The 25,383-nt window shown below is 32.8% G+C and overlaps 1 protein-coding gene across 2 annotated transcripts; it reads left to right on the top strand.

Moving 5' to 3' along the window:
* The first annotated feature begins 514 nt into the window (after positions 1-514).
* On the top strand, positions 515-19,078 carry LOC129953292 (calcium-activated chloride channel regulator 4-like). Of its 2 annotated transcripts, XM_056066337.1 has the most exons (4): positions 515-1,780; positions 14,630-15,072; positions 15,185-17,514; positions 17,587-19,078. In XM_056066337.1, exons 1-4 carry the CDS (start codon positions 1,511-1,513, stop codon positions 18,435-18,437), a joined length of 3,894 nt encoding a protein of 1,297 aa, XP_055922312.1. In that variant the 5' UTR covers positions 515-1,510; the 3' UTR covers positions 18,438-19,078. The 2 variants fall into 2 exon arrangements, with proteins under 2 accessions (XP_055922312.1, XP_055922311.1); XM_056066336.1 differs by having other exon boundaries at positions 521-1,780; positions 15,185-19,078.
* The last annotated feature ends 6,305 nt before the right edge of the window (positions 19,079-25,383 follow it).

Raw genomic sequence — 25,383 nt, 5'->3', positions numbered from 1 at the left:
TTTTTTTGTGGACAAGCTCTTATACTGTCTCAATCATATTTGATGATCAAAAATGTCATTCGTTCATCGACGCGTTGAAATAACTGCATAAAAAAAATATTTTTGAACTAAATACAAAATTGTTTATTTACAAAATTAATTAGTCTTTTGAAAAATCAATTGTCATTTCAAATTTTGAAAAAAAAACTGTTTGTGCAGTTACATTTTTAAGTATTAAAATACAAACATATTTTCAACAGTTTGGATGCATGAGCAAGTTCGTGCGATCCAGTCGTGCATTTTATTTTTGAAGAAAATACTATGTTCAGTTTTCTAAATCAAACTTCAAAGATTTTGCAGATCCTTATGACGTAAGATCATTTTATTTCAGCTTTTTTAAATCTAAATTGGAATATTCTCGCATAGCATGGAATTATTTTTGTATTTAAATAATTCAGTAAGAATTAAAAGAATCCAAAATCATATACTTCAAATGGTCTACGAACATATTCTTTCAATATCAATTTTACCTCCTTGCTTTCTTTAGTTTTCAGTGAACACCTTTTCGGGAACGTTGTTTTTATTCTTTATTATTACATACTCCGTTTCATAGAGTGGTTGCAGTAGTCTTTAACAATTATTGAATGCAGGCTAACTCAGTTTGAAATATATTGATTTCAACACGTTTTTAAATAGGGACAATTTTTCTGCGGTAGTTATTTAATGCAAGTTTATGGAATTGCATTGTTTATTTTGTAATCTTTTAAAGATGTCTTAACTTAATAATAAAATTAATATCTGGCTGAAAAACTTGTAAACTGAAAACAGCAATTTTTAACAAATTACTTCAATAATATTATATGTACATGTAGTTGGGAGTTTAAGTTGTTCGTTTAATATTGTGGCCTTGATGTCTTTACCACTTTTCATATTTATTAGAAATATTTCGATGTTTTGACAATTTAATGTCTCTTTCGACTTAACGTTAAGGAAATATTCTTCACTCATTGATATTCAGAAACATCGTACAGCGAACGCTGTTAAAAAACTATGTTTCGATGAAGTGGACGGTGACGACGAGACGCACGGTGACCGGATGACATTTCTGTGAGTGCTGTGCTGAGTGGTACCGCTGGTAGTTGAGGCTTGATGGTAGAAGTTCAAAAGAAAATGTGTGCATAGTGTGTTTTGTAGTGTAACGTTTAGTTCTCGAATGGATACTAAAGTGGTGGGTTGTGTTTTTTTACTGTCTGTTATTCAGTCGAGCCACGAATGTTATTTCATTCCCTCTTTATTGTATTTAAATAAAACAAAACAAAGTGTTGTGACAGTTAACAATATAACTCAGTCCCTTTAATAAATGAATTAGTACCTAAGTATATTATCTGAAGATACGTTCTGTTTTTGTTTTGAACGTTCACAAGAAGATTGTTGATGATTTTGAGTAGAAAAGCGTAATATATAAATATTTAACAAAGTTGACGAAAAAAAATTTGAAAGGCGGCACACAAAAAAATTAAATAAATGTGTAATGAGATTAAAAAATAGAAAAAATAAATACAACTTTAAAATGCCACCTAACAGTGAACACAGCTTTATAAAAAAAATTAAAACTATACATTTTTGCATTCGAACAAACGAAAACTCGATATATCTTATAGTTTTATTTATCTCCTGTGTCAATATTGTACAACCGTTAAATGCCATTCGGATTAAAGATTCAGCTTACACCGATCTTATAATTGATATAAGGGAAGCAGTGCCAGCAAGTATGTGCAGGGAAGTGCTCGATAATTTAGAGGTAAGCAACTATAAAAATATGATGGCAAAAAATAACCTTTTGTGTGGTAATATAAATATTCCTTCTAAGGACTAATAAATAGACATACATAAATTGAGTTTTATACGTATATAAATGTTACACATTCAGAAAGATCTCTTTTGTTCTTTAATTTTACTTAAGACGGTTTTTCCGGTAGAAAAACCACACATTTCTTGTTGCATAAACATTTTTTCTAGCCATTATATTTCTACCTTTATTTAATTAATATGGACAGACAAAATATAAAGACTTAACATAAGGGGAGGTCTAACATTAGAATACTGCAACTTTGTATTCTTCTTTCTCGATCAGGGACATGTAGGTACTAGATGTAGATTTCTTTAATAAATAATAATTAATTCTGTTAAACAAAATCAACAGGCTACAAGTAACTTCACATGACTAAAAAATACCTACAAAAGACATTAAATTTGTGGTAGTACGGCTAAAGAACGAATATCTATAGTTATATTAAGGCCAACTAAATTAAGCTCAGTATTCCTTTAAGCGCGAGTATTACGGATGAACTTTTTAAGGGGAAGGGTCCAATTGGTTGTTTCAATGCAACATAGTACGTTAAAATAGTGGTAAACAAGGGTGAGGTAAAAAAACTTTACGAAGAGTGGCGTAATTGAAGTCAAATGATGTAATTGAAGTAATAATGTTATTGTCAACAATCATTTTAAAAACTATTCTTTGAATACTGTCCAAGAGGCTTCAGTAAGTTTTTGGAACACCAGCCAAGAGATGGGAGTTTAACTCAAGTTTTGGACGTGAATGGTTTTATAATTTGTAAAGGGTCCGCCATCTAACGTTCTTTTCAACAAGTGCTTATTTCTGATTTGACAGATAATTAGTTTTATCCTTCCGTTGAACGAATATGGTTTTGTATGTGTATACGCTTGAACAAACGCTGCGTAGGTACGGATTTTGGAAGAAGAGAAGCACTGTCAGAACCCTATGTTCGTTACCTGGTGAAAATAGTAAAAGAAACTGGCATCCTCATCGATAAACCAAGGGTGAAAAGCAAACAACACCCGAGAATATTGCTGCTCTGGCAGAAAGTGCGCGTAAAGCGCCTCAACATCAATTAGCAAAAAACCTTGGTGTGACGCCATACAAAGTCCAATTGATTCAGGAATTGAAGCAAACTGACCATACAATGCGTTTTGCTTCGTTAAGTGGAACTGCGATCGACTTAGAGAAAATGCCGATTTTGCCGAAAAACAATCATCTTTTGAGACGAAGCTCATTTTGATCTTGGCGGGTATGTAAACAAGAAAAATTTTCGCATTTGAGGCACAGACACGCATACATTGAAAAGCCGATACACCCAACACGAGTCACTGCTTGGTGCGGATTTTGGTCCAGCGGAATAATTGGGCAAGTTTTCTTTGAAAATGAGCAAGGAGCGGCCGTTACAGTCAATCGCGATCGTAATCGGGCCATTTTGAACGAGTTTTTGTTAACAACAATTATAGAGAAGGATATTGGCAACATTGCTTTCAACAGGACGGTGCGCTACATGCCACATAGTCAAAGCTACACTCGATGTCTTGCACCCTGTTTTTGTCGATTGAATTATCAGCCGCAGCCGATGAGCTGCGATCTGACACCGTTAGACTTTTATTTGTGGGGTGCCGTAAAAGATAAGTGTTACGCCGACAAGCTTTAAAGTACAATGTTCGTGAAGCCATTGGTGAAATGCACACAATCGATAATGTGCTAAAAAATTGGACCGGTCTTTTAGGCTACTGCCAGCTGAGGTAGGACACACTTCTTGCATAGTCTCGTCTCAAGAAACCCAAACATCTAGGGGCATTTTTGGCAACATTGCGTATTCGTCAAACAAGAGGGTGTTACTGATGCACATAGCGATTATATGCTCATTTTCAATTGCTACTCATGAATATTGGCAATGGAGGTAAATGTTGCTTTAACGATACAAGAAAGAATTGATTTCCGCGCAGTGTCTTTGTACCAACTCTAAATTGCTTTGTAGGTCGGAATTTAATGAGCTTACCATATTTTGTCGTTGCAGTTCTACATCCGAAATGGAAGGAATGTAAGTCTGAAAACGAATATGAAAAGTTAAGAGTAATATCGTCAGTGAAAATAACGAATCATTTATTATTTAGTTAGATTATTATTTTTTTATTTTGGGAAAATTTGCATATTACGTGCGTATTTATTTTCTGTTATGAGACAATGAAATTAATCAATAAGAGTGAATTTTTTCGTAGAAATAAAATTGTACTAAAGAAGGTACAATTTAATATATATATAATATAATAATTTCTAAATTTGGCCTGCCTTGTTTCAATCGAGGTTCCAGTAACTCTTTTATTCCTTGAAAACTTAGTTTAGAAACAAAACAAATATGTACATACGTCTATAACAGTATGGAGAGTTTAAAAAAGGCAAGATAACTTAATGTAGTTAACGAGTGAACTTTAAGATTGAAATTATATGTGCTTCTTGGAACTGTGTTGCTATTTATTGATTTTTTAAATGAAACAAATGAAACATTTTATTTCAAATGTAACACTCCTCACAAAAGAATAGTATGATGAATAAAAGTCACCTGGGTTTTAATTGTAACACCAAAGGCTGTAGCATTATGTAAAATATGTGTCAGAATTCGGTTGTGATTCAACAGAATCCCTTTGAACTTTAATTTTGATTATTATTCATGAAGACATATTAACCTAAAATAACAATTAGAGCAAAAATAATTGTAAATTAACATTAACAGTGTAAGAATTTCTAAGTATGTATTAGTCTTAATTGAAGTTTCAACGAAAGTGTATTTCTTCTGTGCTCTTTAATTTATAGGAGATAAAATACTATAAAATCCAACATTCTTTGCATAAAAAGTTAAGATATCACCTAACTGGTGAACTGTGGGAATATAACATCATTTATTTATAAATTTGTCTTCGAAAACTATTAATGATATTGAAATATTTCAAACATCAAAATGTTGGTGTAATGTTATGCAAAGTAAAAATGGTATTCTGTCAAGCATATCCGACGTTCTTTAGTTTTTTTTTTGCGATTTTACGTAACCGTAAACCTTAACTTCCATAACTTCGTACCAGTGAATGGTACCCACCCGCAAAAAAGGACATTTTCAAAAAAAACATTTCCAAACTCTAGGTCCGATGTTGTTTATTTTATTTTATTATTTTCAAATTCACGTTTTTGACCCATGTTTTTGTTTTTAGAAAAATTTGTATTTTAAGAAAAACTGTCTTATACACAGTTACATATTGTACATCTCTTATCATTTCAATTCTTTCTGGAAAAAACTAAATTTAAACACTGCACTTATTCTACATAAATAGTACAATACTCTTGGTCGTCGACCTAATCGCCTTTCGAACCATGAATTCAGTACTTGCTCCATTGAATTTTACATCAAAACATCACATTTAATAACTTTTATGTGCTTTTCTTAGCTCCGGTTTTTCTGTGAAAATAAATTTTGTACCAAAATCTTAAGGATATTTTGTATGAGGCTCCCTATTATGATACGATTCACATGATGTTTTACCTTGTTTCAAGGCTACTCTTTTCATCTTAAAGCTGGCAAACTTACAATATGTAACATTGAACGAGCATTTCCATTTTTTTTTTTCAAACCATTCTTTCTGCTGCACCATTTAATTTTGATGGCCGTGGCACTATTCTTGATGCCTTTTTGGTGTTACTCTAATAATGTTATAATTTAAATTAAATACTTTTTGAACAAGAAAGTATTTAAAAAAATAAATTAGAAACAATATTTCTGCAAATTTTGTTTTAAATAATAAATATATAAATAAAGTGTAAATAAGTTTATATTCTTAAAGTTTTGTATTTTATTTTGTGCTAAATTAATTATTTTATTTGTAAATTATGTCTTATTATGTATTTTAAAAATGTATGACTTTTTTTATAAAAATTTTAATAGAGCAATATTTAGTTTGGATTAATTTTTACAAAATATTGTTACGGACAATAGCTTATTTGATAATTCTACATCATTTGTTGTTTTTTTTTTGTACGCACTTGAATTTAAGAAAACTTAACAAACGATTTGAATCGATAAAATCAAACTAATGAATCGGAATAATCGAAAATATTATAAAAACGAAATAACGTAAAAAAGCTACAAAAACAGAAGCGAAACAATAAAATTAAAAACAACAAAATACTATTTAGACGAAATAACAAAAACACGAAACGAACTTTACTTAAACAATACCTCTTAAATCGATTGAGAATTGTAGCCCAGGAGCTGGTGACATTTTATTTTTAAAAGATAGTTTAAAGAAATTCGATAAATTAGAAATTTTACTAAGACATAATAATTTGCTATTATATTATGAATGTAGTAAATTCTTCAATACAAAACATTTATGTTTGCTTTTGAACTTCACTAACATTTATATTGAGTTTGTTTTGTTATTAATTTCAACTGGTATGGAACTCACATACAATTTCAAGAATTTTTAACATGGTTCACTGGGCATTCAACGGTTCTTGATTATTTGTTTGTATAAATTAATATTTTTGTATGTAATTATTTCACTAAAATAGGGGCTTGTAAGGTTATTGCTTATATCCGGCACTAGTTTAAATGAATCCTTAACTAGTAACGACTTTTATGAAATTGATTATATAAACTATCGAGCATAACATAAAAAAGAAAATGTATATGTAAATAATATGAAGTATGTATAATGAGTAAGTCGTTGAAAATCGTTCCACATTATTTGTTGGAAAGGCTTATAGGTATTTGGAAATACCACTAATGGTTTCTAACCCTAAAATTACGTTTTGATAAAACGTATGTATTTGGGCCTTAAGCCACTAAGTTCTATTTGATTAGATTTGTACAAGTGTATTTACGGAATGCTAACCTTACTTGGATCATCACTTCTTAAAGTATTCCTATATAATCCCCTTTATTTCCTGTTGTTTTTAATATTCCAGAAATATACCTCCACGGGACACCCTGACCCTGTATATAAGAATTAGATATGTATATTGAAACTCAAGAATTGCAGCTAAGTATAACCAATAAGCCCTAAAATTATATTTTATAAAACTGCACGGAACAAGTTAACTTACTGATAAACCTATCTTATTTCGAATTTTTTTTTTACATTTCGGCACTTGTGTTTTCCAGAATATTACCATGTACCTTAAACTGCTTTATACCCATACAGTATGTACATAAAGAACAATAATTCATTTCCTAAACATTTTGAACAAAAAATGCATCCGCTCCGTACGTCCAAGTCACAGTGCAGTCACGGCTGGCAGGTGTGTTTCAATGTGTGTATTGAACTTGGTGTCGAGTTTCGAGTCTGCCTTATAGTTTTTGTTTTGTGTGACTCTCTGGAATAAGGCATAAGGCATGTATCTTTTAGTAATTTGACACTACACACATGGCAGGTGTTCTTATGTTTTTTTTTTCAAACACAGTTTTTGAATAAAAATTAAAAAGAAAAAAACTAACGCAAGAAGATATTGTCATCGTTATAATGTCCGTTCCGTTCGTTTCCTCGATGCGGCGGTGGTGGTTAGTCAATTGGAACATGAAAAACAGCAGACCATATCGGTATGTGAGAGGAAGGCGAATATCTACCTATCCCACAGTAGAAAATAACCACATGCCCATATACCTAATACCAAATCATTTAATTGCCTTCCAGACCTAACATAAAAAGTATCTACACATTTATTTACTTTGAAATGTGTACCTATCTTAAATGCTTAGGTTTTTGTTCTTTTTTTTTTAAATCTTAACTACCTATACTAATAAAATAAACATTACAATAATATTATATTATGTATGTACAAAAAGTAATGATAAGAAATTTATAATATAATGTTTAACTAACTAAAATATGACAGCTTGAAAAATTGGATTTAAAAAAAATTAAAAGTATGTATAGAAATAGTTACTTGTGAGATAAAAACGCCGGAAGCGGAAAAAAAAATCAGACTGGTTTAATTCAATGCATTTTTAACAATAGGGTTCTGTTCTTTAAAATTGTATAAATGCAAGAACCGGCTTATGCATTTTAAGAGTCAGTTTAAAAATATTTCCTGTATGTTAAGATTTAAAACTTGCAAAAAAAGTTTGTTTTCAAAATAATAAATTCTATTTAATTTCTCAAAAAAAAACATTAATTTTTCAAAATTTTAATTTAAAAATCGTAGAATGTTTTTTTTTTTAAATTAATTTTGCATATACCAAATTTTTCAATTTTAATTTAAAAACATTTTTGGCATGCAGTTATTTAGAGCTTATTATTATAAGTTTTACATTTTAATTTCTTAAAAAATTATGAACTATTTTAAAGATAAAGAATTTCTAAACCAATTTTTAACTTTTTTTTAAAAATAAAAAAAAAAATAGCAATGACATTTTTGTATTGAAATCGGTTGATTAGTTCCTGGGAAAACTTAAAACGAAAATAACGTTTTAATAATTTTATGAAAATACACCTGAAGCGAATCGGCTCAATCGGGGCACCCAATTTTTTCACTTCTCTGCCATCGGAATGTCATGTTTGACTAAAATCTCTAGATCGACATTTTTCACGAATGCAAAAATTGTCATATATATGCACGTATGAAGTTCCTATACGTCGCAAGAAAAATTATAATATATAGAATAGAAGGTGCTGCAATTACCGTTAGTGTAATTTGAAAATGCTTAGGTAAGTCAAGTAGAGCTAGTCGTGGGAAAAATATGGAGTTTCCAAATGTATGACTTCAATTGTTAAGGTACGTGTAACTATAATGGTTTTTGCAGTACATGCCGGGATATATTGCAGATAAAAGAATTGGTCCTTCTTTATTGTTATATATAAGACAATTTAAACAATATATTTGCTAATTTGCTAATAGGAACTGCATTGAACATTTTTGCGATATATTATTCGCCTTAAGAACAAAATATATAACCGTGTATTAATTTCATAATAGGCCAAATAAAAGCAAGTAAAAAATCAAAACATCAATGAATTGTGAGTGTTTTGTATTGGAAGTATTCCAATCATCAACAGAAAACTTTTTTGAACTATTCCATTACATCAATTTGAGTAAAAACAAAAGGATTAACTACTCCAAAAATACTAGCGGAATTGATATTATGGAACACATCGAATACTTTATTTTTTATACTTTGAAAAAAAAAAAAATGTTCTACAAAGTTGTATCAACTTGAATTTCAAATTAATACCTATGTTTATGTTTTTTTACTCATTGCTATCGTTTACTTCCAAACATATTGGTTAAAAGAGTTGTTTGATTCTGCGTATTTACTTTTTTCTTGTCACACGAATTTGATAAATTTTAAAACACAAATTGCAAGGCTTAAATTTTCCTTATGTGTGTATCGCTCCACAGCGATATCAACTCGGTGTAGTGAAGTAGGTTCTTTATTGGCAAGAGTTTCAACGAGCCCGCATTCCGTTTAGCTTTTTTACATAAAATCAATAGTATTTATTATCATGGAACAGTTTTTTTTACATTCGCCGTCGCCGCAATGCAGCGTTTTAAGTAAAATAGACAAAATCTGATAGGAAATTTAAATAAAATGCACGACCGGGTCGTACGAACATGCTCATGTATCCAAAGAGTCTGTGTAAAAATATTTCCTGTATTTTAAGATTTAGAAATGTACCTGCAAAATTGTTTTCAAAAAATTAAATTCCATTTCATTTCTCAATAAAAATAATTTCCTACAATGTTTGTTTGAAAATCGTTAGAGCGTTTTTTTTTTTAAATTCATATTTTTTTATACACAATTCTGTAATTAGAGTTTAGAAACATTTTTAGTATGCAGTTATTAGAGCTTACTATTATAGGTTTTACAATTCAATTTGGGGAGAGTGTGATAAATCAGACGACAAAGTTTAATGACTGATTTGTATAGAACCGAAGCCGAACTGCTAATTTGAGAAAAAAACTTTTCATGGTAAGAATTAGTTTTTGGAGGATTTATCAATTCCTCTTTCTAGCATGATAGTCCCACGCACTATTCAATACGCAACAATACACAATACAATATATTTTATCCAATGTTTCCAAATAAGATTTCGATTTTTCCTGTCTGAAAAGATGTTTGGAATAAAGATATTCATCATTTTAGAATACTTCAAATTTCCTCAATCAATTTTTTACTACTTAAAACAAAAGATCCTCGTCTCCTGTTTGTGTCGGTCGGTGGTTTGAAATGTGTCTCACTCTTAATTTCACAAGAGTGCAAACTCAAATTTTGCACATTTGAAAGGTTGCTGCTGTTATTTTCTTTAAATTTTAATAGATTTGTTTGTAACTTTCTTAGTATTCATAAATAAATCTCAAAATAAAAAACAATTAAGAATTACTTAACGAAAAAGCTACAACTAAGGCCTAGTCAAACAGAACGCGCTCCAGCAGAGCTACGGGAAACACTTTTGCCCGACGATCGAGTACCCTGTCTTCTATAGTAGTATTATAGGTTGTTGTTCAAATAAAACGCATCAAGGCCAATGGTTTTAAAAATGGAACTCGACGGTCAAATTGAAGTTGTAGATTTTTAAGCAACGTAAACATAAAACAAGGAGTTCAAAATGTAACAGTACAATACATTTAAGCTTCTTTATTTAAAAAGTTGTGAAAAAAATATATGTAAAAATACAAAGTTTTTGAATTTTTTTCCACAGATAATTTTAAACAAGAATGCTAATATTAATTGCATCGTTACATTTTTGAACTTTCATCTGGTCCAATAAACGCTCTATATACACCCCATATCACTTCAATCATTCATGCGAAGAAATTCATAAATATACTTTTGTATATACGCTCACATGGTTGTCTTTTATTACACAAAAATGCTGAAACTAGAAATTTATTGGATGATGCTATGGACAAACAAGACACTGGCGGAAAATGTGTTGATATGAAGTTTTATACTAGATAAATATATTGTGTTCGCATTAAATTATGTTTTCTAAAAAATATCTGTCTTCATTGTCACAGGTTGTTTCGTATTGTAAGGAATGTAAGCGCAAGTTATCAAATTTTTAAGCGTCATCGGCAATTTAACAATTATTGTCTTTAAGCTATGGAAGGTATATACCGTTATACACCCATACGTAAATTGTTTAATATTTATGTTATACCCACCACTAAGCTTTTCATACCAATCGTAAAAGGGAGCTCCATTTTCACATTTTGCGTATGCTGTCAATGTATCTACCTTTTTTAAGCTGGCCAAGTTTACTCGTGCTCGTCCATTCCACTGTTCAAAATCTTTTTATACCGTTTACCTTATTGTACACATCTGGCATAAGTGCTGTCGAACCCTTTGTACTGTTTAAATTATAAAAAATAAAGAAGACTAATATATAGGTAGATAGGTATGTAGCTCCAGAAGGGGCAGATCAACTTATCATCTCCTTCTAATCTTATCTTATTTGAAAAGTGACTTACTATGTATGTATGTATCCTGGAGTGTATATTAAAGAATCTTTTAAGCCTTTGTATACAAAACATAGGGTTTTATCATCTTTATCATCGAGGAGATTCTACGGAGGCGTCACGCGGCACCTATTGGCTACGGTGATATTAGAAAATTGTTCCATCATAGTACTAAAGGTTTTATATACTAAGATGTCGCTAAGATTCTCATATTAGTATTGATTCTTTAACGTTTTTCTTTTTGTACATGCCGCAAACATTCTCGTGCGCCAGTCAACCCTCTTCCCGTGTTAATGACACAAGTTAAACATTGCATTTTGAATACGTTCTTCATTTACTAATTTCCATACCATATGTACATTCAAACAATGATTTATTTTAACAAAAGAAATGCTCTTAAATGTACTGAGGTATAAATATCTGTTTTTTTCTTGCATTCTAATGTCCCACCTTACGGCTCATTGAAGTCACAGCAAAAAAACCCTTCTACCAAATTATCAGATTGTGCTTCAGTAGTAACTAAGTCGGTTCATTCTGAACGTGGAATATATATATGTACATAAATGTGTTTCTGACGACACAAACATTCAAACCTGCAGCAAGTAAGTAAGAAGTAAGGCCTATTGGACGAGATCTATTTTTTGAGGATTCGCCAATTCTTCAAAAGCGGCAGTACCCAGTACTTTTAAGGTTGCACATTGCACAGGCAGGGATTAAAGCTAGAAGTAAAGCACTATTACTCCGGTCAATTTAGATCAAAGAAAAAAGGTGAATGGATTTGTTTATACTTTTTTTCAACATTTTTATCTCTCGATATTTCAAAATTTAATTATGTAAGTTTAATCTGTTTTCTGTCGAGATAAATTCGAGAACTCAAATCAATATAGTCGAATGTTTGGTAGTACTTCGATTTTTGTAATGAGCACTGCCTAAAATGTTACAAAATATTAACGACAATAATAATAATTATGGGATAATAGAACTCTGAAGTCAGTATGTTTCTTTGTTCTCAAGATATTTAAGTTCAGATTAAATTATTTCCCTTTTTATTTAAGTTTTAATTTACTGTCGATAGCATATTTCTAAAAGTTTCACAAAATATTAAGAATAATATTTTGTATAAGTTTCGAGCTTTACTAAAAAAGTTGTCAGCTGAATTTTTCTTAGAAATTAACTAAAAATTATCTTTACCATTTTTTTTGACATGCTTAAAAGTTTTTATTTCTTATATCAGCAAACACAGATTGGATTTTTCCAAGAAAATTTAACACAGGATAAAATCATTTTCAAGTTAATTTATTCCCGACATACGTATCGAGAATCGATATTTGTGTCGGCGAAATTAGGTCGAAGCCAAAATATAAAAATTTAAAAAAGATATGTAAGTCGTAAATCAATTAATAAAACGTACTTTTTAAGGTTTTGATTTTTTGAAAATTATATTGGAAAATATATATTTTATAAGATAAAATTAGCTTAATGCTTAATTATCTATATCTAAGTTTCAAAAAGATATTGAAGGTAAAAATCAATTTTTAAAAACTTTTAGTATTATTTTGTTAAGTTTTTATTTTTTGTAAGAAAAAAACGGTCAATTTGCAAAATCTTAACAGATGCCAAAAACGTCATTCTTCGTTGCATAAAATTTTAAAATTGAAAAAAAAACAGTTATTTGGATCTATGATTTCTCAAAAGTCCTTTTTTTGTTGAAAGAAGCTAAATGAAGAAATGAAATGGTAGCGACAAATTAGAAAAAAACTAATGTTTGTTTTTGAGAAAATTCGGTTTTTGAAAGTCTAAGAAAAACCGATGATAGAATGCCCAATGCTTTGGGCTTTAGAAGCCAGGCCAGACAGATAGACCGAAGGAATGAGGGACCCATTTGCAATTATTGCTCTTTGTATTCACCATTGTTTGTGTCTTGATTACTTTTACAATATATGTAAATGTACATTGTACATCCATATCTAAATTTTCCTAGTACCTACATATGTACCTACCTATTTGGAAAGTAGGTACATATATCTGAATAGCATGTGCTTGGTACGGGATAAAAACCACATGCATCAATGCGAGTTGCAATAAAGCGAACAATATGCTTGGTGCTTTTGAAAAGATACCTGTGGGGGAAGGGGGTTGTTTTTTTCATTAGTGCAAACAATGATCCGCGAAATGAGGTCATTTCTTTGTGAAACACTTAGAAAACACAAGCTATTTACACAGCCTAATGTATGTACATAGGTAAATACAAAATTCAGGAAAATGAATAGCCATAGACGATGCTGTCAACTACACATGCATAGGTGTACATATTTTGATAATACATGTTTAATATGACAAACATCCTGGGGAATGACATTTAAGTTATAGCTTTGGTGCTTTACATCATCACCGACTTGATTATCTTCTTAGTCAGTTTATCCCCTTTCAATATTTTCTTCAATGGATAACACGGTAGCAGCTGGTGAGGCTTGAAAAAACTGTGTTGGTGAATGTAGGGATGTTGCTGACAACGAGACGAGACGTTCTCGTTGGTTCCTGTTGAATCAGGGCGAGACGAGACGATACTACTTTTAAATCTTCTGAAACGAGACCGAGACGAGACTGTATGTTTTGTACAGACATTTTCCGAGATACAATACACAAACATTATATCAAATTAAACATTTTAAATTTTATTAAGTTCCCACAGGAAGTTATTGTAATAGGTCCGATTCGTCGAATTAAAAATTTTTACATATCTCGACGTTTCAAGGTCTCTAAAATCGAAATAGAGATGACTGTGCGTGTGTAAGGACGTTCGTACGTCCTTACGATCGCGAAGTTTTTTTATCGTCCAAAACTCAAGAACTAAAAATATCGACTTCAAATAAGTTTTGTTATGCAGATAATAATGCAGAAAGGAGTCTCAAAAAAATTGAGTGGGTGGTTTTTTAAACAATAGCAGTTTAAAAAAAAGCGAACATTTTGATTAACCCAAAATATCTCATTTTGAGAAAGATCAAATCGACAGTTTTTTTTATCAAAAAAAAACAATACCAAAATCTACTTTCGACTCAAATATCTTTTTATATATTAAAAATATTGGCTTCAAACTTATTTGATCTCACAGAAAATATTGTTTTCGAAATTCAGTAAATTTTGTACAAAAAAAAAAAACAAAACAAAATTAATTTTTTTCTGTATAATTCATAATTTAAGAGCTTTAAGAGAAAAGCAAACAGTACCTATGGCACTCAGTCACTGACTGTGTACAAAGTCAGACAAAACAAGATAAGGCAAGACAAGACAAGAAATATTTTTATTTAATATTTACATTTACCAAAGATTGAGCAAATTTTCTTTTTTCGTTTTAAGGTAACTTTGAAAGGTGCTTCTGAATACCTGTTTAAATCGCTGGATGGAAGAGCTTACTTTGGTGGCGTGATTGTTAATTTGCCTGAAACCTGGCCCGATTCTTGTGTCTTGAGCAATAGTTCGACGACGTCTAATCAATTAACTGGGGTGTCACAAGGCGGACGTAGTTCTATCACAATCACCAATACTAATTTGCTCTATGGAGATAAAATTTGGACTCAACAATCTGGAGGCTGTGGTGTTGAGGGCGATCAAATCTATATACCTTATCGTTCATTGGAAGGAAAAAATACGGGCAAGGAGCTAGTAAAAGAATGGGCGAAATACCGTTACGGAATATTTGACGAAATTGGATTTTACGATGACAAGATATACCCACAGTGTTATTTTACCGATTCCCTTCGTGTTACTGGGTGCTCAGATGGCTCTATAAAAGATGTCCGGTAAGTTGAAAGAGACAAAATCAAGTCATTCAATCTTGATGAATGATTTGTTGTTTATTTACATGAAAAACTTAAATTTTTGTTGACACATTTTTTAATTTATTTAAAATAGATTATGCATGAAACCAAATCCATACGCCGACATGGTGAAGACTCTTAACAAAACGTCTCGGACAAGCCTAATGTATGTTTCTCAAGGTGAAGGCGTGACAATGTTTTGCGATGAAGGAACTCACGATCGTTATGCGCCCACAAAACACAACCTCCTTTGTGATCGCAGAAGTACTTTAGAAGTAATACTTCGTCATCAAGACTTTGCTCCCTGGAAATCGGCTACAGTAAATTCCAACGCCATTACACACACAACACCAATTATTCAGTACATGCGTCGGACGACAACGCGTTACGTTGTTGTTATCGATGAGACCCAAGAAATACTGGTTCGAGAATCGTGGAGTTTCCTTAGAAATGCTCTACGCAAATGGGTTGTCTATGATTTGGATCCTAGTTGTGAAGTAGGAATTGTTTTGGCCAGTACCACTGCGACTAATAAGATCCTGCGCATTACAAAATTGGATGTGCAGAAAAATCGAGATTTAGTGGCTTCGTTTGTTCCTTACGCTCCCAGTGATTCGAGGCAAACTGCATGTATAGGCTGTGCTTTACGAACATCGTTGGAAATTTTGGAAGACCGACGAAAAAATCAAGGGAATGCTAGCCATGTTATAGTGATATTAGCGCCTGGAATGGATTTCAACACGGATTATAACGAACTGGCTAATGATTGTATAGCACGCTCCGCTCGCATTGTAACTATTAATTTTCCATCATTAGCAAGACGACAGCCACTTGATAAGTTAGGTCTTCTCACCGGAGGTATGTCTTTCACAATACATGAAAAGAAATACAACAGTGAAAAGAGCTATCTAGACACCTATTTCGAATTATCTGATGCTTTGTTTCACATTAGCCAAGAGTATCACGAGGGACCTGCTTATAAGACCACCATCGAAGTCCACCGCAAATCACTTGTTGATATTTCTAGTGATTTTACTACTCAATCGAAACGTGCCAGTCGGATAGTTCAAGGAACCTTTTTTATCGATGGCAAAATGGGAAACCCATCAGGATTCTTTATCTACACTCACAACGTTGAAACACCATTAATACAAAACGTTAGGGTCACTAGCCCATCAGGAGTAGTATACAATACACGAAGCGATCAAAGATTACCAGTTAGGCAGCTTACTCTTTTAGCAAACATTAACGAGACTGGAGCTTGGGTTTATATGATTGAGAGGTTCAGTGGGAACCCGCAACCCCACTTTGTTCAAGTAATGGCCACTCCTGTTTCAGAAGATGTTAACACAGTCCGCGCTCGATCATGGATCAGAGCTCTCCAGGCAGGAGGTCCATTTATTGTTTATTGTGAGGTTAAACGTGGTGACTATCCAGTCTTGTCGGCTTTTGTTCAAGTCCAAATCACAAGGCCTGATATAACATGCAACTACACTATTTGTAAGGAAAGCTTTAAACTCTTCGACACAGGAAGTGGTGATCCTGATATTGTTAAAGATGACGGAATTTATTCACGGTATGTCAGAATTAATACCGGTCCAGGCATGTACAAGTTTGAAATATTGGTCGATGACAATAGCAATACTGCATACTCGCTGCAAGACAATGCATTAATTCAAAATATTCCGTGCTGTGGCAGCTCGATTTCTACCAAGCAAACCCGGCAAACCGCACCGTTTCAACGGTATCTTCCTCCCTACACATTACATTTGATCCGTGAGGATATCAATTCGTTGATTTACATACCAGTTGGACGAATTGGAGACCTGATTGTTACCTATTTAGATGAAGGAAAAGTCAGACTGACCTGGACAACGCCGGATATGGGTGGAGAGAGTGTAGCCCGTTACGAGATAAAATTTGCCTTCACAATGGAGGATATAGTGGATCGCTATGATACTGCAGCCATCATGTGGAACCACGATACTCCATATCCATATGATGTTGCTGATATTTGTAGCTTTATTTTAGACATTAATCTGGAACCACGACTATTCGGCGAAGCTGTCTTCTTCGCTATCCGGCCGTATGCCAAACTGGCAACAAATGCAATCGGTGGACCGATTTCCAATGTTGTCCGAACCTATATACCAAAAACATTTGAACAAACTTCCTCATCTCCAATCCACCCATCGACTTCTGAATTTCAACCGGAAGAAAGTTTCTCGTTTAGAAATGATAATGTTCAAAATGATACAACCATAAGGAATGAAATAGATATGAAAGTTATGTACTCAATTTCGGTTATGGCTGGAACTCTCTGCGTTTTGCTATTGATTGCAATCTACTATTTTGTATGTCATTTCCGTCGAGGCAAGGAGCGAAAAATTAAAATAGCTCGACAAAATCCAAACAAAGAAGAAGGTAATTCCAATGAACCTAATCGTAATGACGATTCTCACAGCGTGACAAACTCAAATCAAACGTCTTCCTCAGCTAAAAACTCCCCTGCGGGTTCTCCACTGCATCCATCGGTAAATGAGTTATCTTCGATTCATGCAACTACTGCAACAACGATTGTCCATAACTATGCCACACTCGACACTCCAGATCATCACATAGTGGGTATTCCCATCTATAAGAATCATGATGTCTCAGAGAAAAAGCGACTTTCTACATCGGGTTCTTTCAATGGTATAACTCAAATCACTTCACATGATTATCTTATTGACGGTCGACCATCATCGGAGATGATAAACAACATTAGACCATTACCAGGTTATTACACAGCAAACTGTAGCATCGGTGGTTTGAGTATAATTTCAGCTAACAGCGAAAATGCAACGCTTCCACGGCCAGGTGGTGGTGGTGAATCCCGTCCGATCCTCAGCCCCTATGAGTCCTGGACAGCTTCGCAACTGCTTCACGAGCATGAACGACGAACTTCTCCCCTCGACGAAATGATGAATCAAGTGAATCTTAAGCACAACAATATAAATTCAGCCAATCAAATATCTAATAGAATAGATTCATTGTCTTTGAATGGTAATGGTAATGGTGGTCCACCACCTGTCCCTCCGTTGCCTTATGCACCAGACATTTATCAACATTATAAACATCCTTACATGTATGGAACAATTCCAAGACAGCAACAGCACCATAACTCCATGGCCAATACCACTTATTGTACCGTCATTCATCCCTCCAATGAACAAAAACAACAGTCTTCAATGTCATTCAATAACCAACAACCTCTGTTACCCAACAATGCCATTGGGGCAGGTATTAGCAACGGCAAAACAAATCCAGCAGTTGATAAGAAACGACGAAACGTAACCATGGTTTGAGCAGCAGTATTTTGAGCACTTTAATTACTATTTGCCATCCATACACAAAAGTATAGTGTTTCTGAAAATACACAAAGCATACTTGACAAAAACCTTAACAAACCCAAACCAAATTTCTGTTGCAAACTCTTAGGAAAGAGGAAGCATTTGTGATATTTGCTTTAACTATAATACACATAATTAAGTTAATACTGTACAATAATTGTAAGAAGCTCAAGACCTATTTAATACCGACAGTAGAACATTTATATATGTATTTAAAAATCACCAAATAGACCTGAATTTCATATTAATTCACGAAGGAGCAAAAAAAGGCTATGGACGAATTAAAACTACATACAAAATCCGACAGAGCAAATCAATTTAGTTACATTTTTATTAATTTAAGTCAATACATTCAGGCATTATAGACGCTACACCCATAAGCACCCGCTGACTAAAATATGACCGACACCGAGCTATATGACTGAACACTTTTTCATGTGTGCGAAATTGGTAGTGTTGAAACTCTTCGCGGCACATTTTAGGCGAAATATTATATGGGGTCGGCCATCTAACGTTTTTTTTTTTCAACTAGTGCTTATTTCGTGATTAGTCTGATTTGATAGATAATTAGTTGTATCCTTCCGCTGAACGAATACGGTTGCGTATACGCTTGAACAACACTTAGAGATGATTTCGATTTTTCCAAAAAATCATGTTTTCAGATAAAGCTAATTTTTATCTTGTCGGGTATGCAAGCAAAATTGTCACATTTGGGGCACAAAAAACCAGCACGCATACATTGAAAAGCCGATATGCTGAAAACGAGTTACTGTTTGGTGCAGATTTTGGTCCAGAGACATAATTGGGCCATTTTTCTTTGAAAATGAGCAAGGAGTGGCCTTTACAGTCAATTGCGATCGTTATCGGGCCTTTTGAACGAATTTTTGTTCACAAAAATTATAGAGGAGGATATTGGCAACATTTGGTTTCAAATGACGGCAGCGTCGCGTCGCGGCGCTACATGCCACACAGCCGAAGCTACACTTATTTAGCGGATCCTATATTATAATAGTTGTGTTTTATTTAAATGCGTAGTTATTCTTCTCTAGCAATGTATTTTTTTATTTCTAAACCTTTATGTTCAAAATTTTCCACTGATTTGTGTTCCAATTTCACGATGAGAGAAATTTTTAATAATAGCTATAAACGTCCTGCCGAAAAAATTTCAATGATTGGTTTCAATGATGAAAACCAATGCCAGCTATAATTGGCCCCGTTTCATTTTTTTGTTTTAGATTAGATAATTGTGATGATATAACGCGGCTTATATTATATTAATATTTTTGAATTTATGTGTCAGCAGTATAAAATGCATTCAAAAAATTTTTGTTGTTGAATTTATTGGATGTCATTATAAAATGTGGTTGTGTGGTTCCACCTTTATAATTGCAAGTTCTTATGAAAGTCACTATCATTGTAATATTCAAACAACATATTAATTGTAACTGCCGATAGTCCCTCTGGAGATGACACAACACTTTGACATTTACCTTTTTTGGGTTTCGGTCATAGGGACATTCCAAAAAACTTTTGCAGAAGCTGTATGGACGAGGAAGATGAAGAACAATTGTTCACCTGCTCAGTATCTTATAGGTGGTGAGTCCTAAAATTTAGGAGAATTCATTTGCAATGATCTCAAAATAATATCATCAGTATTTTATAATTCATAAGGAACTCTTGGCTAGGTTTCATTGGGCTTAAAAGAGAGCCTCAATAATCACAATGGGCCAACAACTGGTGTAAGTGTGTCATATTCCACCCGGACAACCACTTCAACCTAACTTAATAGCACTGTAAATATGAAACGAATAAGAATGTCTATTTACAAAAATTAGAATCTTCATTTTTGTAAGACGTTAAATAAAGACACAAAAGTATATTTATAAATAATAACTAGACACAATTGCACTTAAATATGTATGTACATGATATGCGTGATAAAGTTTTATTATATTAATATTAATTTAATAGTTCTCTAAATTGTGTGTTGTGTATTTTAAATTTTGTATTGCAAATTATAATAATTTTGTATAAATAAAATAAATCTAATTGTTTTGCAAATTAATGTGTTCATTTATGATAATACAGTCAGATGTGGGAGCAGAAAAAAATATAATTGAAATACAATACATAATTAGAGGTATTGTGTAAGTAATATTCTAATTTTATTAAAAACTTGATTTTGTCTGGTTTTCATCAGTAAACAACAAATAGAATAGCTTATAATTTGCAAAATGTTGCATTTTTCGTAGTCCCTATCTCAAGAACTAGTAAGATATCGACTTCAATACATTTTGTTAAATAGATGACAACAGAGAAAGATGCAGAGAAGACTCTAAAATAATGATTGAGCAAAGATGCAGAAAAGACTCTAAGAAAATGAGTGAGCAATTTTACAAAAAGTGAACATTTTGGTTGGCAAAAAATGTCTTTATAAATACAAAAACTGAACAAAGATTTCATCTCTAAAATAATTGTATGCAAAGAAGGATAACGTTTTTGACAATTGGAACAAATATTGAGAAAAATTTATAAAAAAATGAAAACTTAAAAAAAACATTAGTTACAAAATCTGAGGCATCAAACTAAATTTATATTATAAAAAGTATAGTTTTCAACATTTAGTAAAGTTTTTGAAATTATCGAATTGAGGATGAAAATAAAACATATGCCATTATTAAAATTTGCTAAACATTGACATTCAACACATAGGTACATCTTTTCAAAAATTTGAGACAACAATTAATTTCGCATTATAAAAAAATATTGTTTTCAACACTCAGTAAAATTCACAATTTTCTTACAAAACATAAAAACCTTACAAAAATTGATTAGATTCTTGATATCTCGTGAATAAATGAAGGTAATGACTAATGACTTCAAAATGATTTTGTTTTGTGCTAGATTTTTTTTAGAAAAATCCAAACTGTATTTAAGAAATGCTACTAAAACTGGTAAAAATTGGTTTTCGACTAAAAGTCTCGTCAAAATATTTTTGTTAATTTTTATTTAATTTTTAGAAAAATTCAACTGAGAATGTTTTTAGTGTGAAAAACCTAGAAAAAAATGGTTTGAAGAACAAAGAAAGATATTGACTTTAAATTATTTATCTCACACAGAATATTGTTAAGAATATTTTGTTAAAGTTTTATGGAAGACATTTCTTTAAAGTTTATATTTCATACATACAAAATTTCATATTAGTTTTTTTTTTAAAAACATTAAGCACAGAATGAAATCATTTTGAGGTCAGTGCCACCATTTATTCACTATTATCGAAAATCGTATATCAATTTTTACTAATTTTGCGTACAATTTCTTAGAGATTTTAAGTTTATACAAAAACTGAATGTTGTATTCTTATCAAACATTTACTGAATATTGGAAACTGTATTTTTTATTCAATAAATCTAGTATGAAACCATTATCTTTAATTTTTAAAAAGATATATAAGTCGAAACACATTTTTTACCAACTCTTAGGGACCTTGAAACGTCGTGAAATGTCAAAACTTTCAATTTGACAAATCGGATCGATTAAAATAATTTCCCATGGGACGTTAAAAAGTTGTACAAAATTTTAATGCTTACATTTTGTATAAGAAAAAAAAAAAGGTTGAAGTGAATATTTTTCTTTATTCTCAAAATAGTTGAGCCGAAATTTAATGTTTATCAGTTTTCTATCTATGTATATCTATTATTTATTTAAAAAAATACAGTCATCGGCTGACATCCCAACCGTACAGACCTATTTTTGTGGTGAATAGGAGTGATCACGTTTTTTTCCCATTCTCCCGCTCCCATACATAAATTGTAAGTGTTTTCACTTTCTTCTTATTCTTCCTTATCCAAATATGCATACAAATCTAGTGAACTCTTATTAGTGTCCTCATTAAAAAAAAAAAAACATTTTTGTCGGAAAACCGATTTGGTGCTCGGTTTTGCCATCTTCCCGACACCCCAGACTCCCCTCCTATTCTACAGAATAAAATATTTAAACCTTCAGAAGGTGCATTTGGACTCCAGAATTGCACACAAGAACAGTGTATACAAATCTCCACTTCATTCACATAACTTCTAAAGACCGACCACTATCACCTATCTGTGTGTTTTTATTAAAACAAAAATTGACTCTATTAGCACACAATATGAAAAGATCTCCCAGTTCAGAGATGGATCGTTATTGATTCTCACCAAATCAGAGCAAAAAAATTGCTGACAGATTCATAAGCTCTAAAGCCCTCTGCACTATTTGCCCATCTGTTGATATTAAACTACAAGCTAATCTTAACCAATCAGAACGCAACCCTAACATTCCTTATTTCTCCTCCGATCTTTACTCTACAAAACTCAAAAATGCAACGCTTAAAAAAACGTTCGCATTCAATCCACATCTTCTTCTACCTTATCTAACTCTAGTGATAAAGAAAAAACAACTTCCACCAAAACTTTTTTTCACCACAAGAGAAAAACTCTGCATATAACATACATGAACATTTAACACAAAATACAAACATCGATAAACAAATTAATGAATTAACCTCTTTCACAAGAGAAAAATCTTCAACCTCACCCACCTTAGCAAACCTGCATAATCGAACAACACAAAATACTAACACTCAAAAACAGACTACAGACTTCTCTCGTGAGAAAACTTTCAGAAACGTCTGTCCCAATCTCAAATGAAATATTAAATAATATTAAATAATATTTCGACACCATCCTTATTAATCAATAACAGTCAAAGGAAAATCTCTCATCGAAAAGCACATACTCCCACACGAAGCGCAATGATCATAGACGAAAATGACAGATCTTAGTGTATTAAATTGTCCCACCACCTTGGAGGGGAAACTCGTCACCAGTGGCAGCGCGGCAATAATTTATCACCAGGTGAAAGGGCACCTTTGACGAGTAAGTTATATTGTACTGGGAAATGTTGCCATCCACCTACAATAATTTAAAAATATTGCAATGGAACGTGAATGGTTATTTTAATAACTATCATGAGCTTCAATTGCTTACCAAAGAAATTCAACCATGGATCGTCTCTATTTAAGAAACAAACACCAAACATAACTTCCAACCACACTTACCAAAAGAATATTCGTCAAAATTTCCTAACCTACCACAACACAAACTTCTTGTACACAAAACACTTCCACACAAGTTCATTTCGATCGACTTCAACATATCTGCTATACTGTTGAAATTAAATAAAAATAAAAAATTACCATCATCTCAATTTACATACCACCAGACCAATCATTCAATTATCACGATCTTGAAAAAAATTTTACGAGCATAACAACCCCTTGTCTTCAAACCTGAGACTTCAACTCATGGTCCCCTGGCAATTTCAAATGATGGACGACCAACCCACTTCTCAGCCCATGGCACATACTCCCAAATTGACCTTTCTCTGATATCTCCCCACCTCAAACAAAAATCTTCCAGGGATGGCTCTGATGTTTTACATGGTAGTGATCGCTTTCCGATCGTTACCAAAATTTTTTTAGAAATCCCAACCAACATTTCTCGCTGACCTTGCCAACTGGCATCTCTTCCAATCCGAAATTTCTGCCCAACCCCCAATCAATATTAACACGAATAAAGAATCCGCCTTCAATACCACTAATAAGATCCACTACAAAAGAGTCCCCTGGTGGGACCCAAAATCTTAGCACTTTGCCAAATAAAAAACAAGACATGTGGAAGATATTCAAACACTATCCAAAGAGGTTAATCTAATAGGAAAGCCAACGCCCAATTTAAACGAGCAGGTAAGACAGCGAAAGTGTCTTTATGAAATTTACTGAGGGAATCAACCATAACACAACCCCCAAAAAATTTGGGCTGACATTAAAAGCCTTACAGTGAATTGCACATCTCCCACAATTGAACTTATCAAAAACGACTCTAAAAATATTAGATGTCCTATAAAGATCAACGAATACTTTGCCAAATTTTGGGATACCATCCATAGCGTTTGTCTCGTTTTTCAACTGTATGTCGTACGGTTCATACGATGCATATGCGATTCCCTTCGATTGGTTAAGATTAGCGTGTAGTTTAATATTAACAGATGGGCAAATAGTGAAGAGGGCCTTAGAGCTTATAAACCTGTCAGCAATTTTTTGAGCAGCTTCAGCAATTTCACTCAACCAATTGGAGAATTCCGGCAACGTTGGTTGTAGCAATTCCTTTGAAAACAAAGCCCAGTTTATCAGAAGGTGCGGAGTGAGTGTGTCCACAAATTCTTTAAGAAACATCGGCTTGTTTAAATGAGCTGTCATCTGCGAAGCTTCCATTATGGCACCCACGTTTCAATCGCAAACGCATATTCTATAAGCGTTTTCAACCTATCGGCTTTTGAAGGTGCTTGGTTTTTAGCTTTTGCAATCATGGCGTGAAGTATGGCCCTGGTCTACCGAATCGCATTCGGAGTGTTTTTATGATGCCATGCCTGGTTCCATAGTTGGCAGCAAGGGTCGGTTCTTCACCACTTCGGGGGCATTTCCACGAAGAAGCTAGTGATACTGGTGCTATGTTCAAAAGAGCTAATTAAAATCGGCCACTCTTCTGAGTATCCACTGAGGATAAATCTTTCGATATCGCTTGTCAAGCTGCTAGCTGAGATGATGAAAGTAAATTGACTTGCCTAGCAGGCGGAATATTTGGCGAGCGCGCGTTAAAAATCGCGGCTTCAGTTGGTTTAGTTTGTGTTGGTTGACTTTGAGTTGGTGAATTTGCATTAGTTTGACGTTGCATGGGACAGGTTGCTTCTGAGGCACAAGAAAAGGTTTTTGTGGTGACAAAAACTTCAGACAACTTTTTTCTCTTTTGTACAATTTAACAAAAAGGACTCGTTAAACCATTTACAAACTTCCATGAGATAACAA

Source organism: Eupeodes corollae, chromosome X (assembly GCF_945859685.1).
Source record: "Eupeodes corollae chromosome X, idEupCoro1.1, whole genome shotgun sequence".
Lineage (NCBI taxonomy): Eukaryota > Metazoa > Arthropoda > Insecta > Diptera > Syrphidae > Eupeodes > Eupeodes corollae.
The sequence above is the reverse complement of the archived record's forward strand: the minus strand, read 5'-3'. Positions and strand labels throughout refer to the sequence as shown.

Excerpts from the sequence above, each read along its gene's own strand:
- LOC129953292 (XM_056066336.1), top strand. The coding sequence starts at position 1,511 with ATGAGATTAAAAAATAGAAAAAATAAATACAACTTTAAAATGCCACCT. Across the intron at positions 1,781-14,629 it reads AAGTGCTCGATAATTTAGAG|GTAACTTTGAAAGGTGCTTC; the intron begins GTAAGCAACTAT and ends TTTCGTTTTAAG. Across the intron at positions 15,073-15,184 it reads GGCTCTATAAAAGATGTCCG|ATTATGCATGAAACCAAATC; the intron begins GTAAGTTGAAAG and ends TATTTAAAATAG.